The 20,783-nt window shown below is 47.5% G+C and overlaps 1 protein-coding gene across 1 annotated transcript; it reads right to left on the bottom strand.

The window, feature by feature from the left end:
* Positions 1-4,487: 4,487 nt before the first annotated feature.
* Positions 4,488-13,545, bottom strand: ptchd1 (patched domain containing 1). The gene is made up of 5 exons (XM_053412850.1): positions 13,198-13,545; positions 9,559-10,273; positions 5,967-6,400; positions 5,676-5,804; positions 4,488-5,588 (listed from the first exon to the last, which is right to left on the bottom strand). The coding sequence occupies exons 1-5, from the start codon at positions 13,543-13,545 to the stop codon at positions 4,488-4,490; spliced, it is 2,727 nt and encodes a 908-aa protein (XP_053268825.1).
* Between the last annotated feature and the right edge of the window lie 7,238 nt (positions 13,546-20,783).

Genomic DNA, 20,783 nt, shown 5'->3' with positions numbered 1-20,783 from the left:
GACTTCTGTTCCCACAGTCTGACTTTCTTTGAAGTCCAAGAAAAGCGTGAAAGAAAAAACTGCACGGACACATTTCGCAAATTTGTCTTTGTCTTTCCTGATCCTCCGCAGAGCCGCTTACCACTTTACTGTGGTTACAAAAACAAATACACAACCTTTAATGTGTTAAATGTGTGTTCAAAAGATGAGAGCTTAAGATGCAGCCGTGTCCCTCCTAAACCTGTGTGTTAGTTATGTTGTGTGTTTCTTATCCTGTGTTGACGCTCCGGAGCCTCTTCAGAGTTATGAGACGTGCTCAAACGTAACCAGAGCTTTTTACTGACAGTTTATGGTGCGGAGTGAAGTTAGAAAACATTGTGTTCATCCTACCTGGTTTATCTGCGGGTGAAGATTTCTGCTTTATTATTATTTACATGTGTAATTTATTTACACATTTCAAGAATCTTCTGAACAGCTGTTAAAACGACACAATCTTCAAACCCAAATTTGAATTGAATTCGATATAAAACACTGAAGCAACAAAACAATCGTTGTGTCTTCGCTTTGAAGAGAAATTGCCGAAACAGGAAGTGATAAAGTGGATGTTGTTGCCATGATGGAGATCAGCACTCATCGCAGTGTCTCAGTCCGATGTGGTGAAATAAAAATAGTTATCGAAATCATCTGGTGGAGATTTATGATGCTGTTGTTTATCCGGGGACGCAGAAGAAGACATGTTGAACTCTGTCCACAGACTGAAGACACGCAGGCCCACTAACTGCCACAGAGCGTCGGCCACTCACTTGTGTATTAAATTTGTATTATCTAGTTTCTAAATCGCACCAAACTCTGAACTGAGCTTCCCAGAACCACCGGGAATACACAGCCCCAGTATGAAGTTGATAAAATGACCAGTTTGTGAGATACGCGTTCCACATACAGACGTTTGTGGATTAAGTTCGATTATCAAGTTGTGAAAGAAGTCTTTAAATTTCTTACCTGATGCTTTTTAGAGGCATCCTCAGTGTTTATACTTATGTGTGTCTGATATATATGTGAGTCCTATGGAGGAGGACTTGTCATCACATGTTGCTCCGGTCCCTCCATTCCTCCCGTCACCTCCTTCATCCGCCTTTCATGAGTCCAAAAGTGTCAAGATATCTCTCTCTGTCTTCCTGTCCTTCTTGTCTTTCCTGGTGATGCTTCCTCTTCCCTTCTTCCCTCGTCTCTTTCCTCACTTGCTCCTCGCCGTCCCTCCTGTGTCCACCTGTCTCTCACATAAAAGCATCGTCTGCGGCGTGTCAAGTCGCGAGCTCAGAATTTCTGAAATGTGATTTCTGCCCCGAGGGCAGACGGCAGACGTAATACAACACACCTCCACAGAGGAGAGGGAGGAGGGACAGGACAGACGGATAATGACAATGAAGCAATTTGGACAAATGTTGAGTGGGTTTCTGTTTCTGGTTTTACAGGATGCAGGGTCAGACAGGTCACGGACAGGGTACTAGGCTTGATCTGATGTGAGATGAGCAGCAGATTGTATAAAACAAAAAGCAAAAAATTAAATAGCACAGTAGAGTCTGAAATGTTGAATTCAATGTCGACAAACTGGCTGAACGTCTTCTGCTTCTTCTTTTGTGTCTTACTCACACACACGCACACACACACTGACACACACTCTCCCTAACATGTGGCCGGGCTGTGAATTTGAGGAATGGAACATGACGTTGGACGACAAACTAGAAGTGAGCAGCCTCAGAGTGACTCTTCAAATCCGAGTGTTTTTAACTTCCCTGCAGTCTCATGTCTGTATGAGCGGGACAGAGTTTTACTCATGTTGTGGGGACCAACATGAGTTCACCCAGTCTGATAAAGGGGATTTGTTTTAACTAAGAGGACACAACTGTGTGTGAGTGTTTGTGGGGAGAAGGCGACTGGATATTTGAGGTGTTGACCATGTTGTTGCCACAAGGGGGCGATGAAGACTACAGCGGTTCCTGTTTTTTCCACTGGGGCTCAAGTATCAGCCTTTGTTCATTTTTACTGAGGGATGACAAAACAGTATCATGTCGGCGGAGCTCGTCGCACGTTACCGCTCTGCCCCTGTGACGCAGCACTCCTGGTCGGGTTGTCGTCAGTGTGCATGTGAGCGTGTTGGGGACAGACGGCAAATTATTCAAACTCACTGCGGTTTGGGTGGAGTGATAGAATCCAGAACAGGGGACGCTTTGTCAGATTACATTATAAATTTGCATATGTGCTTCCTGGGTCAGAATTGGAATGGTTATGTTTTTCATATGACCCAAAGGAGACGCAAAAATGGCCAAGACAACGACAAGCAGACACAACACGAAGACAGAGAGTTGACAAACAGCCACAAGGACACTTAATACGACAACAAAGACACACAGGATGTAATTTGTAGTCACTTTGCGTCCCTCTCCGTCCGGGTGTCTTGTTTCCGATGCGGTGACCTTTCACGTGTCAGTTCCGTGCTGCACCCAGAGGCCTGTTGTCTCACGATCCATCTCCACGACTGTACTTGTGAAACCAAACAGTGGACGCGACAGGGAACAGGAGTGACAGCGCGTGGGAGGTGTCGATGGTTTTCTCAACCCTGTTCCTCGCCTGAGGGGGCTGGATCTTCAGTTTGAACCGATGGGTCATTAATCAAAGATTGCTAAACACTTCTCGATTACTTCACGGAAAGGAATTCTTTGTCATAGCTCATTGTGCAATGAAGACGTTTTCCCCCTGTCCTGTCTTTTTCTAAGCGCTATAAGAACCAAGAGTGAGGCAGCCCACAGCTGGCGGTCCCTTCACCTTGAAGCTCACACACGTGCTCTTAAAGAAAAACCATCAGGCTGTGACTCCTGCTCAGAGCCTGAACAATGCTTTCATTCAGCCGAGTGTCAGGGAGGAGCGTGGATCAACAACAGACAGCGCTCCCACACACAGACCTTCAGCCACCGAGACGCATTCAGGAACAAACAAGGCAACGAGCTCCTTCGCTTCACGGGGCGACATTCACAGGAGGATGAAAGAGATCAGCACTTCCATCGGCTACTGGTTTCCTCAAACCATTAAAACGAGGTCATGAATTTACAGCGCTGAGGCAAAATGTGTCATCACAATCTCATAGATAACACACACACGGTGAATAACACGTCCATCTGTATCTTCACATGTGGATGTAGAAAAGAATGGAAGATAATAACATTGTATTGATGATTTTGCAGATTTGAAATGAGCTTCTTGTAATTATGCTCTTGTTTTTTTGGTTTGTCAGCGATGTTCTGATTGGATGCTTTCCCAGTTTTGGATGAGAGCTACAGCTCTCGCTCAGATTTAGTTACTGTGAGTCGCTTTGGACTAAAGAACCTGAAGTAATGATGGTTTCAGGGCGATTTCACACCCATCTTGTTTGGTCCGGATCTTCTGACTCGTCTGTTTGGTGTCGCAACCAGAATAAGAGGTGTGAAACTCGCCCCAGGCTTCAGTCCGGACCTACGCACCAAGATTTAATCTGACCTGAAGAGGTGGACTCAGTCCGCATCACACTGACCCCTGGTTCGGTTTGTTTGCAGTGAGAAAACAAACTCTGTTCTGATATTTGGACCAGCTGCAGGAAGTTGAGATATCATTAAATAATAGAAGAAGAGAAGGATGAGGAAGTGTCTCGCAGGATTGTTCTTCAGTCGTCACCTCAGATGACATCGTGTTCATACAACGTTAATGTTGCTGGTAGTAGTAGCATCATGTTACAGTAAGTTTATACATTTTATTTATTAAAGAGTTGCCGATGTCAGACCCACGCCCATCTGCAAACCAAACCAAGTCAAGTATAGGTGACGGCAGGATGTTTGTATGTGACACATATTTCATAAAATCAAATAAAATCTCATTAGAATCATTAAAACCCAATAAATGATTTAGACAAAAACACCTTTTCATCCCAAAATACAACATTGTTCAAAACATCAGAGCTGAAGACCAAGTTTCCTTCATTTGATTTTATTTGTCCAGAATTAAAGTAGAAAGACTGGAGTTATACAGATGATTGCCTCATGTCGTTGTAGCTGAACTTGTGCAACTTGATAATGTGGGACAGAAAGCAGGAGCCAAACAATGTGATCGGATACAAAGCAAAGTCTTGGAGACGAGCGAAAAGTGCAACACTTCCTCTGTCGTAGGGTCACATCCCGGGGGGCCTGACCTCAGCCCGTCCTCGACTCCTGATTGGCCACTCAAGAAAACGAGCCTCGTTAATATGCCACACAGCGCTAGCAACAAGCAGGTAACCATTAATACTCTGCACTTGAAACCTGTCTGTTGTTTTACCGGCCTCCTTCACTTCTCTCTCGACCTTCACACTCTGTTCTCCCTCCCATCGTTCTCCTCCGTTTCTTCCTCTCTTCATTCTTGTCTGCAGTGTGCGGCTACTACAATCAACCGCTCGCCAGTTGCCATCGCAACCGGGGGCCTGAAAACACAACACCACCGTGTGATCAGACTGTGGTGATCTGGTCGACCACTCGCGTGCTGTCGTTCATCTCCACACACTCCACCTCCTGCCTCGGCCCCTCTCCTCCGGGCCCTTGGCCCTGGGTCTTGGAGGGGGGCAGGAAGGTGAGGAGGGTGGGCAGGAACGCCAGCGTGTGCAGCGCCGAGCATCCGGCCGTGAGGGTGAGGCAGCGGAACAGTGTGTGTGTGAGGTTGGACCGCACGGAGCCGACCGGCACCAGGGCGGCGCCGTAGCAGATGAGCGTCTGTAGCGAGGGAACTCCGTGTCTCTCCAGCGCCACTCTCACCCAGCGAGTCCTGCTCTCGCCCCGGCCCGAGGCAAAGCCACAGAGGAGGGGCCCGCTGCAGTCCGCCGAGTGACCCAACGCCGAGATCAGACACAACACGGACATGCAGTCCAGCTCCACACCCCACAAGGTCATGAAGCCCAGCACGCCGAACTGCACGGAGAGCAGGGTGAGGCCCAGCCAGACGGAGACCAGCGGCTCCACCACGGCCAGCGAGGACAGACCCAACAGGAAGAGCACCGCCAGCAGTGAGTGTCTGAGGGGGGAGCTCACCGCGGCAGCGTAGCGGTCCAGGTAGACGAAGGAGGGGTTGAAGATCAGGAAGCGAACGCGCGAGGTCAGTGACAAGCGCCGAAGCGTGTCCAGCAGCACCGACATCTCCTCACGCTTGTTCTCCGTCGTCTTCGCCACCAGGAAGATCCTCGACGCCGCCACGTCCGGCTCCTCGCCCTGACCGCGCTCGGCAAATATGATGTCGTCTGCGAAGTGGGCGAACTGCGGCTCGTGGAGGAAGGCGTGGCGGAGCGTGTGGGTGAAGTTTTCCCGCGGCTGGCTGGTGGACTGGTTGCGGTCCGACAGGTAGTTCAGGTACGCCTCCAGCCAGCTGATTCTCTGGAAGCCTTTGGCGTATTCCAGCAGGTCCCGCTGCACTGACGCATTCCAGTAGGGGGCGCTTTCGTAGATATAAAATCCAATGACGGGGGAGTACGAGCTGAAATACCGCTGCTGGGCACGGGTGTACAATACTGTCGTTGTATCCATGGCCACCAGCGCACTGGGGTCCGAACCCTGCGTCACCTGTTGACGACAGAAAGTGTTAGCGTCAGACTGAGCAGAACATTGTGTGTGTGTTTGTGTGTGTTTGTGTGTGTTTGTGTGCTTCACCTGCAGAAAGCCCATCAATCCAAAGGAGATGTAAACCAGGTACAGCAGAACCACAAAGGGTTTGACGTAAGTGTTTGTGATCCAGTCCCCATAGCAGCGCCTCACGCACCCCAGCAAAAGGTGAGAGTCCTGAGGGTGAGGCTCCGCGCTGAGCGTGGACTGTGTGTGCGAGGGCGGGTGTACGTGCGTGGCGTTCTCCACATGTTCGTGTCCGTGTGAGTTGTGGTTGTTTGCGGTGTGAGGGTGCGTGTGCGCGTGTGTGTGCGTCAGATTGGGATTCGGTGGGGGGGCGTGACTGTGTGCGACCCCGTGTGGTGCGGTGGTGGTTTGAGTCTCGTCCTGGTAGCGGGTGTACATCAGACACCTGTACCAGGCCGGTTTAGAGTCCAGCCGGTCCGGTTTGGGGACTCTCCGGCAGAAGCAGCCGTGTCGGTATCCCGTCTCTAGGTAGCCGGTGAACACCAGACAGGAGCTGTAGAAGGACAACATGTAAACATAGCTGATGGTGACGGCTAAGGCGGCGGTGCGGCAGAACAGTCTGACGGCCTCCATGTTGGTGAGCGGCGAGGCGGCCAGGCCCAGGGTCATCAGGTGGAGCATGGTGGAGCCGGAGAACCGCAGCATCACGTCCTCGAAGACGCTCGCCACGCGCTCCTTCACGTGCTGGTCCTCCCGCGTCCGTCTCCACGAGGACAGCATCTCGAAGGAGCCGAAGAGCCCGTGACCTGACGGCCAACAGAAAGAGACACGGAGGATTCATATCGGAGGGTTGTGCTTTATTACAGATGTACCCAGACGAAATTACTCAAGGGTGACTTTTATGTATTTATAAATTTAAATCTGCACATAATCGATATTTCTACAACCAGAGCTGATAGAATTAGAGTTAAAGAGATTATCCTAATCCATCCCGGGGAAAGAGACGGGTGAACCGAATTTCCGAAGCCGTCCGACGAGCACTTTGGACGTAGAAAATCATCTCCTCACGTTAAATGGAGTCACGCAGAGAAAACTCAATGCAAAGGTCCATGACTTTGCAGTTTCCCTCAGAGCTAACAAGCATTTTTGATTCTTTAAGCTCATTGACTCACAGACTGGAGTAACTCGTACTTAGATGGATACGTAAACCTAGCACCTGCTTCCTGACATGTGACGATATGTCAGTGTTGTGTTTCCAACTTATTGCACCAAAAAAAAAAATGAGAATGCAGCTTTAATTAAAAACTAAAACACTAGTTAAAGGAAGCTCTGCATTTCCTTGAAGAGGAGCTGCTGCTTGATCCTACACACGTCCCTAACTGAGGCTACGCTAACCTCAATGCTCAACATTTCTCTCAAACGCACACACTGGTTTTGTGGGAATAACAAGATATAATAAAGCCTCAAAATCAAAGTTGTTCCTCAGAAACCGCGGCGCTATAAATCCGAGCTAACCCCGATTTCTTCTGCTGCATTTCTTTTGATTGATCCCGTTTGGCCTCGTTCTACGTAGCACAAGGAAGTGGAAGTGGAACTGAGCCTGTTCTTTATATCTCACACCTCAACTGTAAATATGTGAAACGACAGATGCTACACACCATGGAAATGCTGTTTTCTCCTGACTTTGATGATTTTAACCATTGCAGCAGCAGGAGCACAGTAACACAACTTATTCCCAGTTCAACATGAATAAAGCTAAACGTTTTTTTGAAAAACTATGCATTGATGAATATACAGATTTACAGCTGCTGAGCAGGTAACATCTGGAAACGTCACTGCCCATTTGTCGGTGGATGCTGCATCTCATGTAAAGACGTCCACTCTCATGTGAAGGCACATACGTGTTAATATGCATGAAGCAGATGGTTTTTAATGGTTGGCTCGTCGGTGGTTGCCATGGCACCCGTGAGTTACCAGTGACACAAGTACCTCCCCCTCCCTCCCTCCCTCCCTCCCTCCCTCTCTCTCTATTGACCTCGTCCATGGCAAAACACTTAACACCTTAGCAGAGGCTCAACATAACATACACTTCGGGCGTGGGTGCAGCCGAGAAAGTCTGCAGATCTCTTGCGTGTGTGCAAAAGAGTGAGGCAATTCATAAATACAAAAAGGTGCAACTCCGAATTGTCTCAGGCCTGTGATGAAACAACAAATACAACAAATACAACACAACGAGTCGTCTTTGTATGTGGGAGTTTGATACGAGGGAGGAACTGTGGTCTTTGAGATCGATACACGGCTCCAGCCCGGTGAGGATTTTGATTGAAAAAACTTGATTTGGGCTAAAAAAACAGCTGTGAGTAGCATCACCATCACTATCATTTGACATCGGACACAAACCCGAGCAGCTCCAGCTATCACTTTAGGAAGATAGTGTGATGTATGTGTTCAATAATTAAGTTATGACTCCCTCAGAAGGAAAAAGGATTCCCCACCCGGGGCTGCAGTTTACTATTCACCACATTAACAACTGTTTATGTTTGGAACCAGCTTTGCAAATTAATAAGTCTTCAAACACGTCCTCATTTACGACCACCTCTTGTTCTTATCTTTCACAGTTATCCAGCACATTTGTCCTTTTTTCCCTCTACTCACACTTCCTCCCACCTTTTTCTTTCTGCCCACCGGCATTATGAAAAATCCCCGCCCCCCCCCCCCCCCACCCCCCCGCTGTCTGCTCGTCTTTCTCCTAACTTCATTTACTGCTCAGAGAATCTGTATCTCATCCCCCGTTCGGAGTGATATTCCATCAAACCCCCCTCTTCATCTCTTTTTTCCGCATGTTTCCACCGTTCACTCGACGGTTATTTTAAGCCGGTAACAGCAGCTTTTCCTCCTCCACATTACACAGTAATTATGGTATAGACTACATGTGTGCATTAGCAGCTACGCACAGTACATCCCAGTGTGTAGTATTTATGCAGCCAAGATAAACTGGCTGTACTCCTTCACATGCGTTTCCACTTTACTCCTCGTTTGATCAGATTTTAATTACTGCCTCATTACTTCTTCTGCCTGCTGTTTAAAAGCAGTTTATATAAAATAAGCCAATTCAAACATATATATATATATATATATATAAATCTCTATTGTTAACATCCATGTTTACTTAACCTGGTGATTTTCTATCTCAATTCATCATTTATACAACTACCAAGTATAGACTGAAAATTCGGAGCCCTCCCTGAGTAATATCCCTCATTTCCTATTTATGACCCATACAGCAGCCGGCCACCAGGTGATTGAGACACTTTGGCTTCACTTTTGGGAAGATGTCCATCTTTATATGCAGTCTATAGGAAAAACGCATTTAATTTAGTATAAGTGTGGATATGCACAATGGTGCAACTGGGGCTGAAGGTTTTTTAATTTATTTAACACTAAGAGTTATTGGCTTGGACGAATATGCGCTTTACTGAGTCCAATTCTGGTTGTAGAGATTTCGACAGCGTTCATAAACCAATTTGTCATGTTGCTGCAGATAGAAACATCAAATTATAAAACGTTTAAATCATTTTGTTCTGAAACTCAAACCAGGCACAGAGTGGAGAATCTTCTGCTCTGGATTGGCTCCAACTCAACCACTTTGATTTTCAGAACCTTTTCAGTTTGAGCTTTCTCTCCTTGTCAGAAATCCGGCCTCCCCCTCACCGCCTCAACCACTTGTCAGTCACATTGATGATGTGTCGACTTTGAAATGGCATTCAGCCTGAGGCTGGCATCTGCAGGACCCGTCTCAGGTGCTGAGAGAGCAGACCACAGACAGCCTGGGACTTTAAGACGGAACCACAGCCGGTCTGTCGTGTAGCAGCTTCGCCTTTCTGTGATTTTTTCTCTGCTTTTATGACGTCGTTGCTTATTTATTTGATGTTTAACCATCAGAAAATATCCGTTTGAAACTCACCCAGCATGACGAAGGGGATTCCCAGGTACGTGGAGTTGTAGGTGGCCCCGGTCAGGTTCAGTATCCCAGCAGCAGTGAGGCCCGACAGTGTGATCGACAGCAAAGCCAGGAGTCCCAACCAGGGTTTGGACCTGACGCAGTCCCTCATAGAGCAGCAGAGGACGGCCAACACGCCGCACGCCCCCAAGCTGACCAACAGGGGGCGATGTGCCAGCACTGACGAGAACTGGAAGTCTGTCCTCAGAGAAGAGGAAGTGGAGGGGTAGAGCCCCAGCTTCGGGTGCAACGCCGCAAAGTGCTGCAACTCCGCACAGAAGGCCTTCTCCCATTGGCCGGCCACCCGGTCCATGAGGCCGCCGCGGGCTTGGAGGTAGTAGGTGAGCTGCAGCGCCCGGGCAGAGCGCACGCCTTCGCCTTTGCCCCCCGTCCCCAGACCTCGCACCGCCCCGCTGGGACCCCACCCCTGCACCCCGCCCAGCTGGTGTCCGATGTACGCCTGGCGCCCGTCCGCCAGCTGCGTGATCGGGTAGCGCAGGACCGGGGCGGAGATGTTGGAGGCGCGAGCCGACTGGATCTCCTCCATGGCGCGGATGATGTCATCGATGATGCAGACGTTCTTGTCGTCCGGGAGGCAGAGGTAGGAGAAGGAGTAGTTGAAGCTGTTGAGGCCTGAGGCCGGGACCGTCACCTGCATCTGGTAGATCCGCCTGTGGAGCTGAAGAACAAACACACACACACACACAACAAGGAGGTTCATTAAGTGAGCTGAGCTTCTTAGAGCCCAATTCCATCTGGATAAAGTGCAACAGGCTTAAAAGGAAAGATCCATGAAAGGTTCTCTCTGTGCAAAGGGGGACGACTTTGTGTAATTTTGACTTTGCAGGTGTTTGTGTAAAGGACGTCTGTGGAAGTGTGTGTGTGTTTGTCTGTGTGTCTTCACCCGACAGCATAACAATAGTGGTCTCTGAATCCTCCTCCGTCCACCGAGAGGACAGCAGTGGCAGCATCCAGCCCAGTGCTGGTTACTAAGCAACAGGCCTGATGCCAGTGTCTGCCACAGCCAATATGTGTGGCTTGTCGTGTGTGTGTGTGTGTGTGTGTTGTGCGAGTGCGTGCAGGAAAGTCAGTTAAAATTGATTTTTTTTAAAGCTACTTCCTTGAACCACCCTGCCCTGATGTTGTGAGATACAAACGTTGATAAAATAGTTCATTTAATTTGAATGATTACGATCTTTCTTTATTGCCGTTTGTAGTTTCCTGGAATGATGATATTGTTTTTCACATATACAAAGAATGTAACAGGAAATGTTTCTGGTCAGACTTGTTCACAACAACTGGAAAAAGACACAACACTACACACAACATATGCTATTGTCATACTAACATGATTTTAACAACCTTAGAGCTGAATGGACTTTAAGGGTTTTGGAACTTTATAAAAAAATTGAATGCAAACTGATGTTACTACGATCCATCTCAATAGTTACCAGGTCAGTTCACCTATAATCCCAACGTGCACCTCAAGGGGGCGCTACAGGAGGAGTGAGGCGAGGACGACAGTCAGCCATGACTGTGACTACAGTATTTTATGGGAACAGCTGTGGAGATATTTCAGTCCGGTACAAAGAGACCAATAAAAACCACTGCTGCATTTCCGAGGCCCTGATGTTTGTTTGTGCGTCTTCACGTCACATCAGGACAAATTTAACACGGCTTTCTAATACAATGGAGACGAGTGCAGGCAGCAAACATCTGTCTGAAACATCTGCGGTGAAGGCCTGACTTGTTCAAAAAGCATCTTCAGACTCACACGGCTGCACAGACACTAATCAATGATGCACAGAATAAATAACAGAAGAGGAAGACATGTCTGTGCCTTCACCTCAGCCTCCGAGTGCAGTCAATGGTTGTGACTCACGATTCCTACTATTATTTCAAGAGCTGGTTTCACGGCTCCTGCAACCGCAGCTGCAGCAGCCTCCTCTGAGAGCGAGCGCATGCAACAAGTACCCGGGCAGAGAGGGGACGCTGAAAGGCTTTCTGGGTAATAAAAGAACTGGCACCCTGCAGTAAGACGAGGCAGCGGAGACAGAAGATGAAAAGGGATAATAACAGAATCTTCTCTCAGATGATGTGAAACAGTGTAAGGTTATATAACAGTGGATGTTTCTCTTTCATGCACCAACCTGCTTTCTCTCTCTGTGGCTGTAAATGAGGCACAGTCCTCTGTGTTTACTTTAACTGGGTCACAATGAAGCATCTTTCAGGCCGTGCACTGGAGTCTGGACATTTTCCAGGACTTCTCCTGCCAACGTCCAAGTAAAAAAAATGGCTGGACAATGTCCAAGTGAGCCCATGTGAGAATAGTAGGGCTGAGTATGAGGGTCATGTTGAAGGAGGAGGATTTCAAAAGTAAAGTCGCAACTACGAAGAAACTTACGGCATTAAATCCGTAATATTACAAGAATATGAATTACTACGTCATGCTCTTCCCGGGCGCCGCCCCTCACCTGAATGTTCCAGACATTCTCCCGAGTTGATGTCTGAAGACAGCTTAAGAGAGCCATGGAAACACAGACACAAGCTCCACATTAGAGCTTTCAGACCCAGCTCTATTAGTCAGCACGCTCTGATTACAATCTCATAACTTCATCAAATCTTTTGACTAATTGCTCCAGAGGTGTCGAGCTTATCCTCATAAATCAACCACAAGAAGACCGGCCTGGAGACAAGAGGCGTCTGTGTGCTCCTCTTTGTAATTAAAACGCTCCGCTCCATAACTTTTAAGGTTGTCTGGGACGCTTGCAACAGGACGCCGGCGTTACGTTTAATTAGCGTCAATCAGTGAGGACGAGGAGGAAGACACCTCTGTGCACAGTGTTTGTGCTCGGGCCGCCAGACGCTGACCTTCGACCTCAGTGTGTGTTTGTTCTTTATAGAGCTTGACTGGATTTTTGATGTGACGTGTTTTTATGCAGCTTAAAGAGCCAAAGTGGCACATTGTCCTGCTTCTGCAGCGATGCGTGGATGGAAGCAGCCCCTGGGAACTTCTCCAGGGAACTTCACAGTCCTTAAAATCACTGATTAAATGTGTGTGTGTGTGTGTGTGTGTGTGTGTGTGTGTGAGAGAGAGAGAGATAGTGCACGCCTTACAAACATTACTTCTTTCAAATAAAAAACGAAGCAATTTAAAATGTGAAAATTATATTTCGAAGCTGCGCCATTTATCATTTTTACTCGATTTAATTTTAATACGGGTCTTTCTACCCATGATGTTACTGAATTAGGCTATAATTATATTCATGTTTTTAAGGACCGATATCCATTAAATTCCATTGACTTTATAGAAATAGTTTGTAAATGTTTCTTTTTAAGTCCAGATTGAAAACGTAAGTGCCTTCAACTCAACTATTTAACTAAATCTAAGGTCAAACCATCTTTGCATTTATTTAGTTATTTTACATATTTATATTAACAGTTTTTTTTACAGGTTTATCATGTAAATGTCTCTGACCTCTTTTGTTCTGCTGTGTTTAACTTTCTTTAACCTGCTTTTTGATTTTAACCTGATTTCTTTTCTGCCCCCTGGTTCTACTCGTGTCTGGAATGTGCCGGGTCTTGCAGTGCGCGTGCACATACCTTCAGTATGGTGTCCAGGTGACCCGGGTCCAGCACGCTCCCCTTTCGGCTGGTGACGATCACGCGCCCGTACCGACCGGGCGTCTGCAGGTCCGAGTAGAGCGCGTGCTTGGACCGGTTCACCGGGAACAGGCTGTCCACCAGGTTGCCCTCGATCTTGGCCAGGCTGTGCTTGGGTGCGAGCAGGTTCTCCACGTCCTCCTCCACGCGGTACCGGCTGAAGCTGGCGCCGAGCAGGATGGAGAGGAGCACGGGCGCCGAGGCGAAGAACACCGGGTGGCTCGCCACGAACCGGCCCAGCGCGTGGAAGGAGGTCCGCAGGCCCGCGTGCAACACCTGGCGCAGCATCCTAGCGCGCGGCCGCGGCTCGAGCCTCTCCCACCGACCGGAAAGCCCCGGAGCACTGGAGAGCATCAGGGGCCGCCGGACGCATCGATGGGCTCCGTGGCTCTCAGCCCGCGGGAGGAGAGGTGACGCCGGGTGGTGGCAGGATCTGTCCCCGGAGCAGGAGGTCAGCAGCCGGGGAGAAGCCAGCCCTCCTCCGGTCACAGGGGCGCCGCGTTCCCCGGGGTTCTCTCATCCGCTGGATCAACACAGAGGACACAAGTGCGTTAGCGGATCCGGCGTCTCTGCAACATACCGGCATTCAGCAGCCCTCAGCCCGGTGCCTTCCCGCGCCCTTCACCCTGCACGGATCCGTGCGCAACAGAAAAAGCATCGCAGCGCCAAATCGCGCTCGTAATTAGATGATCACACCTCAGCCTCCCCGGTGTGGAGCCGCGCACTCGGACAGGTTGCAGTCACACACCGGCTGGGGGGGTGAGGGGGGGTGGGAGGGGGTGCACATACCTGCAGAGGGGAACCAGGGGGGCCGACCCCGTGATGACGGAGATCCTCTCATTCATCGCGTCCAGCTCCACCCTTCATCATCGTGGTGTCGTGGTGTCGCGGTCCGGTAGCCTGGCTGAAAGTGACGCGGTGTGCACGCGTGCACCGGGTGGGGGGGCGGGGGTTGGGGTGGGGGGGATGCCGGTAGAGCGGATCAGTCCGGTGTTTGGGTTTTCCTCTGCGGCAGAAGGCGTCCCTGTCCTCCGCCCTCTCCTCCTCTCCGCGTCGCCCCGCTGTCGCTGTGGCGGAGCCGCTGGTTGTTCTCCTCCGCCGCCGGGCTGCTGTCTCCCGGCAGCTCTGCTCCGATCGCTGGGAAGGCACGTCACTGATTACCGGCCTCAAACCGGGGACCGTCTCTCTCTCTCCCTCCCTCTCTCTCTCTGTTTCTCTGTCTCTCTGTTTCTCTCTCTCTCTCTCTGTGTCTCTGTTTCTCTCTCTCTCTCTCTCTCTCTCTCTCTCTCTCTCTCTCTCTCTGTTTCTCGCTGTTTCTCTATCTCTCTCTCTCTCTTTTTCTTATTCTCTCTGTTTCTGTCTTTTTCTCTCTCTCTGTCTGTTTCTCTCTCTCTGATTATCTCTCTCTCTCTCTCGCTGATTATCTCTCTCTCTCTCTGTCTCTCTTTCTCTCTCTCTCTCTCTTCCCCTTTGAGACCCCTTTCTCCTGCCCCGCCCCTCTCTCTCTCACTTTCTCTCTTCTGCTGCCACAATGCAGGGAAACAAACACTACTCAGACTGAGTGGTACCAAGTGTGTGTCTGTGTCTGTGCGTGTGTGATGAAATTATACTCTAATATTTCTATCAATCCAGATAAAAATATTTTACAGCATTTTGTATTGTATAGTGGCTCTAAGTCTAACCCAATGGCAAACTCACAACAACAGAAATCACAAAACATAAAAGATACAAATCACGTGAAACACAAATAATTAAACACGACAACAAAAACCGAAAAAATCTCATAACACACGAATGACAAATCACGTGAAACAGCAACAGTAAAAAAATAAACAACATTAACTATTGAACAACACAGCAAAAACACAACAAATCATGTGAAACATAAAGAACAAGCATGACAACCAATCATCAAACAAAAACACAACAACAGAAACACAACAAAACAGAACAAATCAAGTAAATCAACAGTAAAAACAACAAATAACACAATAGATCACAAAACACAGCAGAATTAACTTCTAACAAAAGTAGCTGCTGCTCGTCACTGATTGGACGAACTCAAAGTCTCTTAAAGAAAATGCTGACAGAGCGCGTTTGTCGTTGTGTTTGGTTTGTTGTGTTGTTTTCACCTCGTATCTGCTCAGAACTACTTTAATCTGTAATATGTTTATAAATGATAGAAAGTGACATTTGGTTTTATTGAGTTTTATTCCGGCTGCTGTTCTGAGGATTCATGTAAAATGACAAGAAACGTAATCCTCTGTATATTTTATATTTTATTTAAACCTGTCAGAGTTTTATTTTGTATTTCATCAATTTACTCTGTGACATGTGCAACTTCATAAATTTGCGAAGTCACATATCGTCATACAGCAACGAGTGTGTGTGTGTCTGTGTGTGTGTGTGTGTGTCTGTGTGTGTGTCTGTGTGTGTGTCCTAGTTGAAGATTCATGAAGCATCTCTTAGGTTTGATGTTGAGTAGCCAGTTGCTATGGCAACCAGACAAATTACCTTTTTTTTTAACACAGCGCAGGTTCCCATGGCAACGTTGATGCCACCCATCCCCCCCGAAAACACACACACACACAGACACACACACACACATACTAGCACACCCACATTACACCTCCACACATACACACACACACCTTCTCTCTCTTTGTGTGTCTGTCACACACACCTGCTGGCTCTCAATCTGCTTATAGAGTGGATGTGTCGGATACAAAAGACACACACACACACACACACACACACACACAGACACACACGGAGCAGGGAGTGGAGATAACAGTGTGCTGCAGACGTACCGAGATCACACACTCTTCCCGTCTGCCTCCGTATTTAAACCCATGAAATCAAATGGACAAACTGTGTGTAATGGTCCACGCGGGGCCACTAATGGCTGCGTCCTCACTGGGAACCATTAATCAGAGTGGTTTGTAATAAAAACATCCAGACACACACTGAACAAGCTTTCCTTTTACCTGGTCGCCGGGACAGTGCGTTCAGATTCACAAGAAGAATAAAAGATTATCTGTTTTACAAGCAAAGAAATCTCCTAAAATCCTAAAAATAAAACATTTAGTAATTGTGTATCTAAAGAAAAACAAGGACAACGTTCACATTCACAGAGAAACAACATTCATCTTACCGTTAAATAAATGGGGAAGTTGGAAAATTAATGTATTTTTCATTGATTTCTGCTGCTGCAGTAATTGGTTTATCAGAGGAGAACTCACATCCATCTTCAGTGTGCATTAGCAATTACCTGATATAACTCATTTAGTTAATAAAGATGATTTCATTATCCTGTTAAGCTGCATCCACTGCCTGTGTCCACCTGTTGCTTCAGGTCCAGACCATGTGACCGAGGGTCACCCACAGTTTATGAGGAGGTTTCACTACGCAGCTTCACTGGTTCGGTTCCCTCCCACTGCTGCAGGATCATGGGAAATAATGTGGTTTTGTTGAAATGTTAATAATTATATTTCCTCCGACCTCACGGTGAATCTTTCTCTCTATTATCCGTGGCCACAATCTTTCTCTCACCTCAACTAAGTGCTGCGGGCGTCCAAACATCCCCAAAGTGAAACGATGCTGTCGGCGCTGCCAGTGGATTATCACACGGCACGATCGGAACATTTTAAATTTGATTCAAAAATAGGTCCTGAGCATAGAATGTGTATATAGATGGGCGAGATGACATCTATCCAAAGGTGAAGCTGAAACATGTCGATCGCCATCTGGTGGCTGCTTTTAGTATGGATCATAAACCTCACCTTCTCCATGTTAGCAGATGGGACAGCTACACAATTGTTTGAGTACATTTAAGTACAGAGGTTGGTTCCTGTTTGATTGAGTTAGTTATTTGACGCTATAAATGTGAGGTCATGATTGACAGCTGACCCTGACTCCTGATTGGCTGAGGACGTCCAGACCAAAGCGTCAAATAATGTCAAAAAATGTAAAAATGGCCAAACCTGTATCCAAGATATGTCCTTTTTGTACAACAGGAGAAAGAGGATAAGTGTTTATATATTTATATACACTGCTAATTACTTTGCACATTCCACCAATGGGCTCTTTATTTTGTAACAGGGACAGTTTCTCATAATAACTCATGTTGAGCATCTATTACTTCAACAAGGTGTTAAACATGCTACTGTGGGTTAATCCGCCTGTTGGGAAAACCAACATGAGCAACGGTTCTGAGAAAAAACCTGGATTAAAAAACTGGAATAAAGGCAACAACATCTGTTTATACACGTTCTAATCCACAATTCAATTAGGCGTCAATTAGCCTTTAATCCCCATTAGCCGTCCAGCGCGAGACGAGCGGGGCAGGAATGAATGAGCGAGTGTCTCCCCCCCACCCCCCCACCCCCCCGGGGAGGAAGGAAGAGCAGAATGGAAAATGAAAGACTGCAGAGATATACGGGGGCTCGGGGCAGTTTCTGATAAGAAAAGTACTAATTAGTGTCGCTGAATGATTTATAGAAATCAGAAGTGTGTGTGAGTGTGTAAGTGTGTGTGTGTGTGTGTGTGACAGCCAGAGGAAGGTGGAGAAAATGAATGGGCTCCATTTTTACCGGGCTATTTTCAGCACCTGCAGAAACAGAGGAGGGGAAAATCCTCCAGGGCTGGAGAGCTGTGACCTGCGACTACACACGTACTTCCACACACAGACCCACATTTACACAAGATGAGGGAAATGGTTCTGGCAGCAAAGAGGAGAGCATCAGGTTGTTATTCCTCTTGTGTTTGTCAATCTGCCGGACATCCTCCCTCCATTATTAAAGGGAGCTATATGGACGCAGCGTCGGTTGAGGGCCGGTATACTTTTATACATTTGTGACTCGGCTCCTCCCTCTGCGTCCACGCTCCTCCACCGCACACCTCCCTCTTTCTTACACCCCTCCCATCCCCCAATCCATCTGTTTTGGTGGAGGCCATCTATTAATAAAGAGTCTATCCCTTCATTTTCCATTTCCCCCCGTTCTCCTGTATTATTTATTTACCCATCTATCCGTAGTTACATGGGGCAGATATGGTTGCCAAGATCGGAACGCATCCAATCTGCCTTCTGCGGGGACAAACTTTTACCCGTTATGAGAAATCAAGACTTCATTTCACCCCAACTCCTCAAGTCGGATTCCAAATATGTAAAAATCCTGAGCCGCTGAGATTTATAATTTTAGCGCAGGCTCAGTTTGGCAGCTCTTCATATTCAAATGAGGAGAATCTGCAAAAAGTGTCACAGCGGCTGAGTCGGTTCAAACGGGGAAAATCTTCCTGATCAGAGGGATTTTCACACTCCAGCTCCGAGGAGTCATAACGTGGCAGCTGGAGGAGGAGATGGTGGAAATGTTTTTGTTTTTTTTACAAGTTAATAACGGTGATTAACTACTAACAGCACCTCCAAATGTGGGAGAGGCCTCAGAACAGCCGGATGACAATCAGTCATAAAGATCATAAACCTGAGATGAAGCACAACTACAGTAGTACAGGTTATACAGGAGAATATGCATAACTGCTAAAAAAATTATTAAATGAATGGATTAAAACAAATCTCCCTTTGCTTTGTGCAGCGGCAGCAACACTGACGCAAGGAGTTTGGCTGAAGAATGCAGAGCCTCGGAAAGGTGACGTGAGGTCAGGGGCAGAGAAGAAGAAGAAGAAGAAAGAACAAACTCAAGAAAGATGCTTTTGCAAAATGTTTATGAAAGCGTCGAAGAAAATCTGCTAAAATCCTGTTGGCTCTTCATACACCTGCTGCGTCCATGGGTTGGTCAAATATATAAATATCTTTACTGCGAGTCGACTGAGTACAACAATGGACGACATGACAGCTCCTCAAAAGTGAAGCCAAAACGTGTCCTGTGCCCCCTAGTGGCCGACGCACAAATTAAAGTTTTCCATGTTTATTTACAGACTGTGGATTAAACCTAGTTCTCATTAAATATAATATTTGATATAGAAGGCCCAAGGTCTGTGTGAAAAAATGTTGTTTTAAACAACACCTATATGATTTCAGAATTAAAGAATCATCTTTTAAACACACATAACTCAATGTCCTTACTGCACCATATAAATGTCTGTGTCTCACTGAACATGACACTTTCAGTCTCAGAACAGAAGCTCTCAGCCGGGGGGGCTTTGCAGAAAGGATGGATTTCTCCTCAGTTTCCACTCTGCACACATGCTTCTGCAAAACACTGCAAATCCACAACGTAGGAACACCAGGCTCTCTCCCTGACGGCCTGTCTGTCAAACTCAATCTCGTCATCTCTCAGTTCGACTGTTCCCGGTGACACCATCTGGATCTCTGCCTCCTTCCATGTTTCCAGTTCACCCGTCCATCTTCATTTTGCTCTCTGCTATTTCTGTGCGTCCACGTTCTGCTTCCTCCCGGTGGTTCGGCAGCAGTCGTAATTTCTAAATGTCATTTGGACATTAGCTCATGAGGCCTGCAGGCAGGATGCTGTAAGCAGCAGGGGTGATGGAGGAGGGAGGTCATTGCGAGGGGCACGAGCAGGGAAATAAAGTCAAGTCGTGGCCTCTCGGAGACTCTGAGATTTGATTAGAGTCGCAGCGCAGAAACAGAGATGGATGCAGATGGATGCAGATAGAAGAATCTTCCTGCCTCGTCTTCACATGCAGAGGAAAAGATGCAGAGACGAAGCAGCAGATGAAGAAAACACGGAGACGCCCGACGACTCCAGCGGCGCCGGAGGAAAACCCGATCGGGGGGAAAAGGTCAGAGTGTGACATCTGAGAGGAGCAGCTCTCACCTCCCAGAGCTAAATGTAATCTGTGTGATCGCTGGGCTCATCTGTAACATGTACGCCATCTCTACCTGGGCCTGGAGGCACGTTCAACTGCCCCTCGCTGGACAGAGGCAGAACTGCAGGACTGGGTCAGGCTGCAGTGATCCAATGCATCACACCCCACGTCTGAGCCTCTGACAAACAACAACCACGTCTTGATTCTCCTCTGTTTGCTCACATATTGATGTAGCTGTGTTGTACAGGGACTGATCCCGGTGACAAATCACAGGTTTAATCACTGGAGCTGTCATTTTTACTCCGGCCTCTAAAGCAGATTTATCTGGATTCGATGAGGTAACGGCACCGAGTCAGACTCTAACTCATGTTTAACTGCTGCAGCATCACAGGGCGTCGCGGCGGCTGCAGGGACAGTTTGTCGTGTTGGGCGCCGGCGGCGGCGCCTCAGGCATCGAACCCCAAACAACAGACACATGTATATACTGGGAATTAAACTTGAAGGTACTCAAATCAGTTGGGGCCTAAACTGCTTTCAGGGAGGAGAACATTCAATTTTAAACACTTTTTATATTAAATAATCAACATTTTGGGACTTTTTAAACACATGGAGGAAATCTTATGATTCTGTAACCTCACAAGGATTTATAAAGTATTCTGTCTATAAATAATATGCATAGATGACAATTTAAAACAACTGTAATGTACAAAAAGCTGATTCTATTTTGGACTCCATCTTTT

The sequence above is a fragment of the Pleuronectes platessa genome, chromosome 20, assembly GCF_947347685.1.
Source record: "Pleuronectes platessa chromosome 20, fPlePla1.1, whole genome shotgun sequence".
In the NCBI taxonomy this organism is placed as follows: domain Eukaryota; kingdom Metazoa; phylum Chordata; class Actinopteri; order Pleuronectiformes; family Pleuronectidae; genus Pleuronectes; species Pleuronectes platessa.
The sequence above is the reverse complement of the archived record's forward strand: the minus strand, read 5'-3'. Positions and strand labels throughout refer to the sequence as shown.

Coding starts and splice junctions, on each gene's coding strand:
- ptchd1 (XM_053412850.1), bottom strand. CDS start 13,545: ATGCTGCGCCAGGTGTTGCACGCGGGCCTGCGGACCTCCTTCCACGCG. Junction 10,274..13,197: donor ACCTGGACACCATACTGAAG/GTATGTGCACGC, acceptor TTTGTTCTTCAG/CTCCACAGGCGGATCTACCA. Junction 6,401..9,558: donor AATCCCCTTCGTCATGCTGG/GTGAGTTTCAAA, acceptor GTTGGCCGTCAG/GTCACGGGCTCTTCGGCTCC.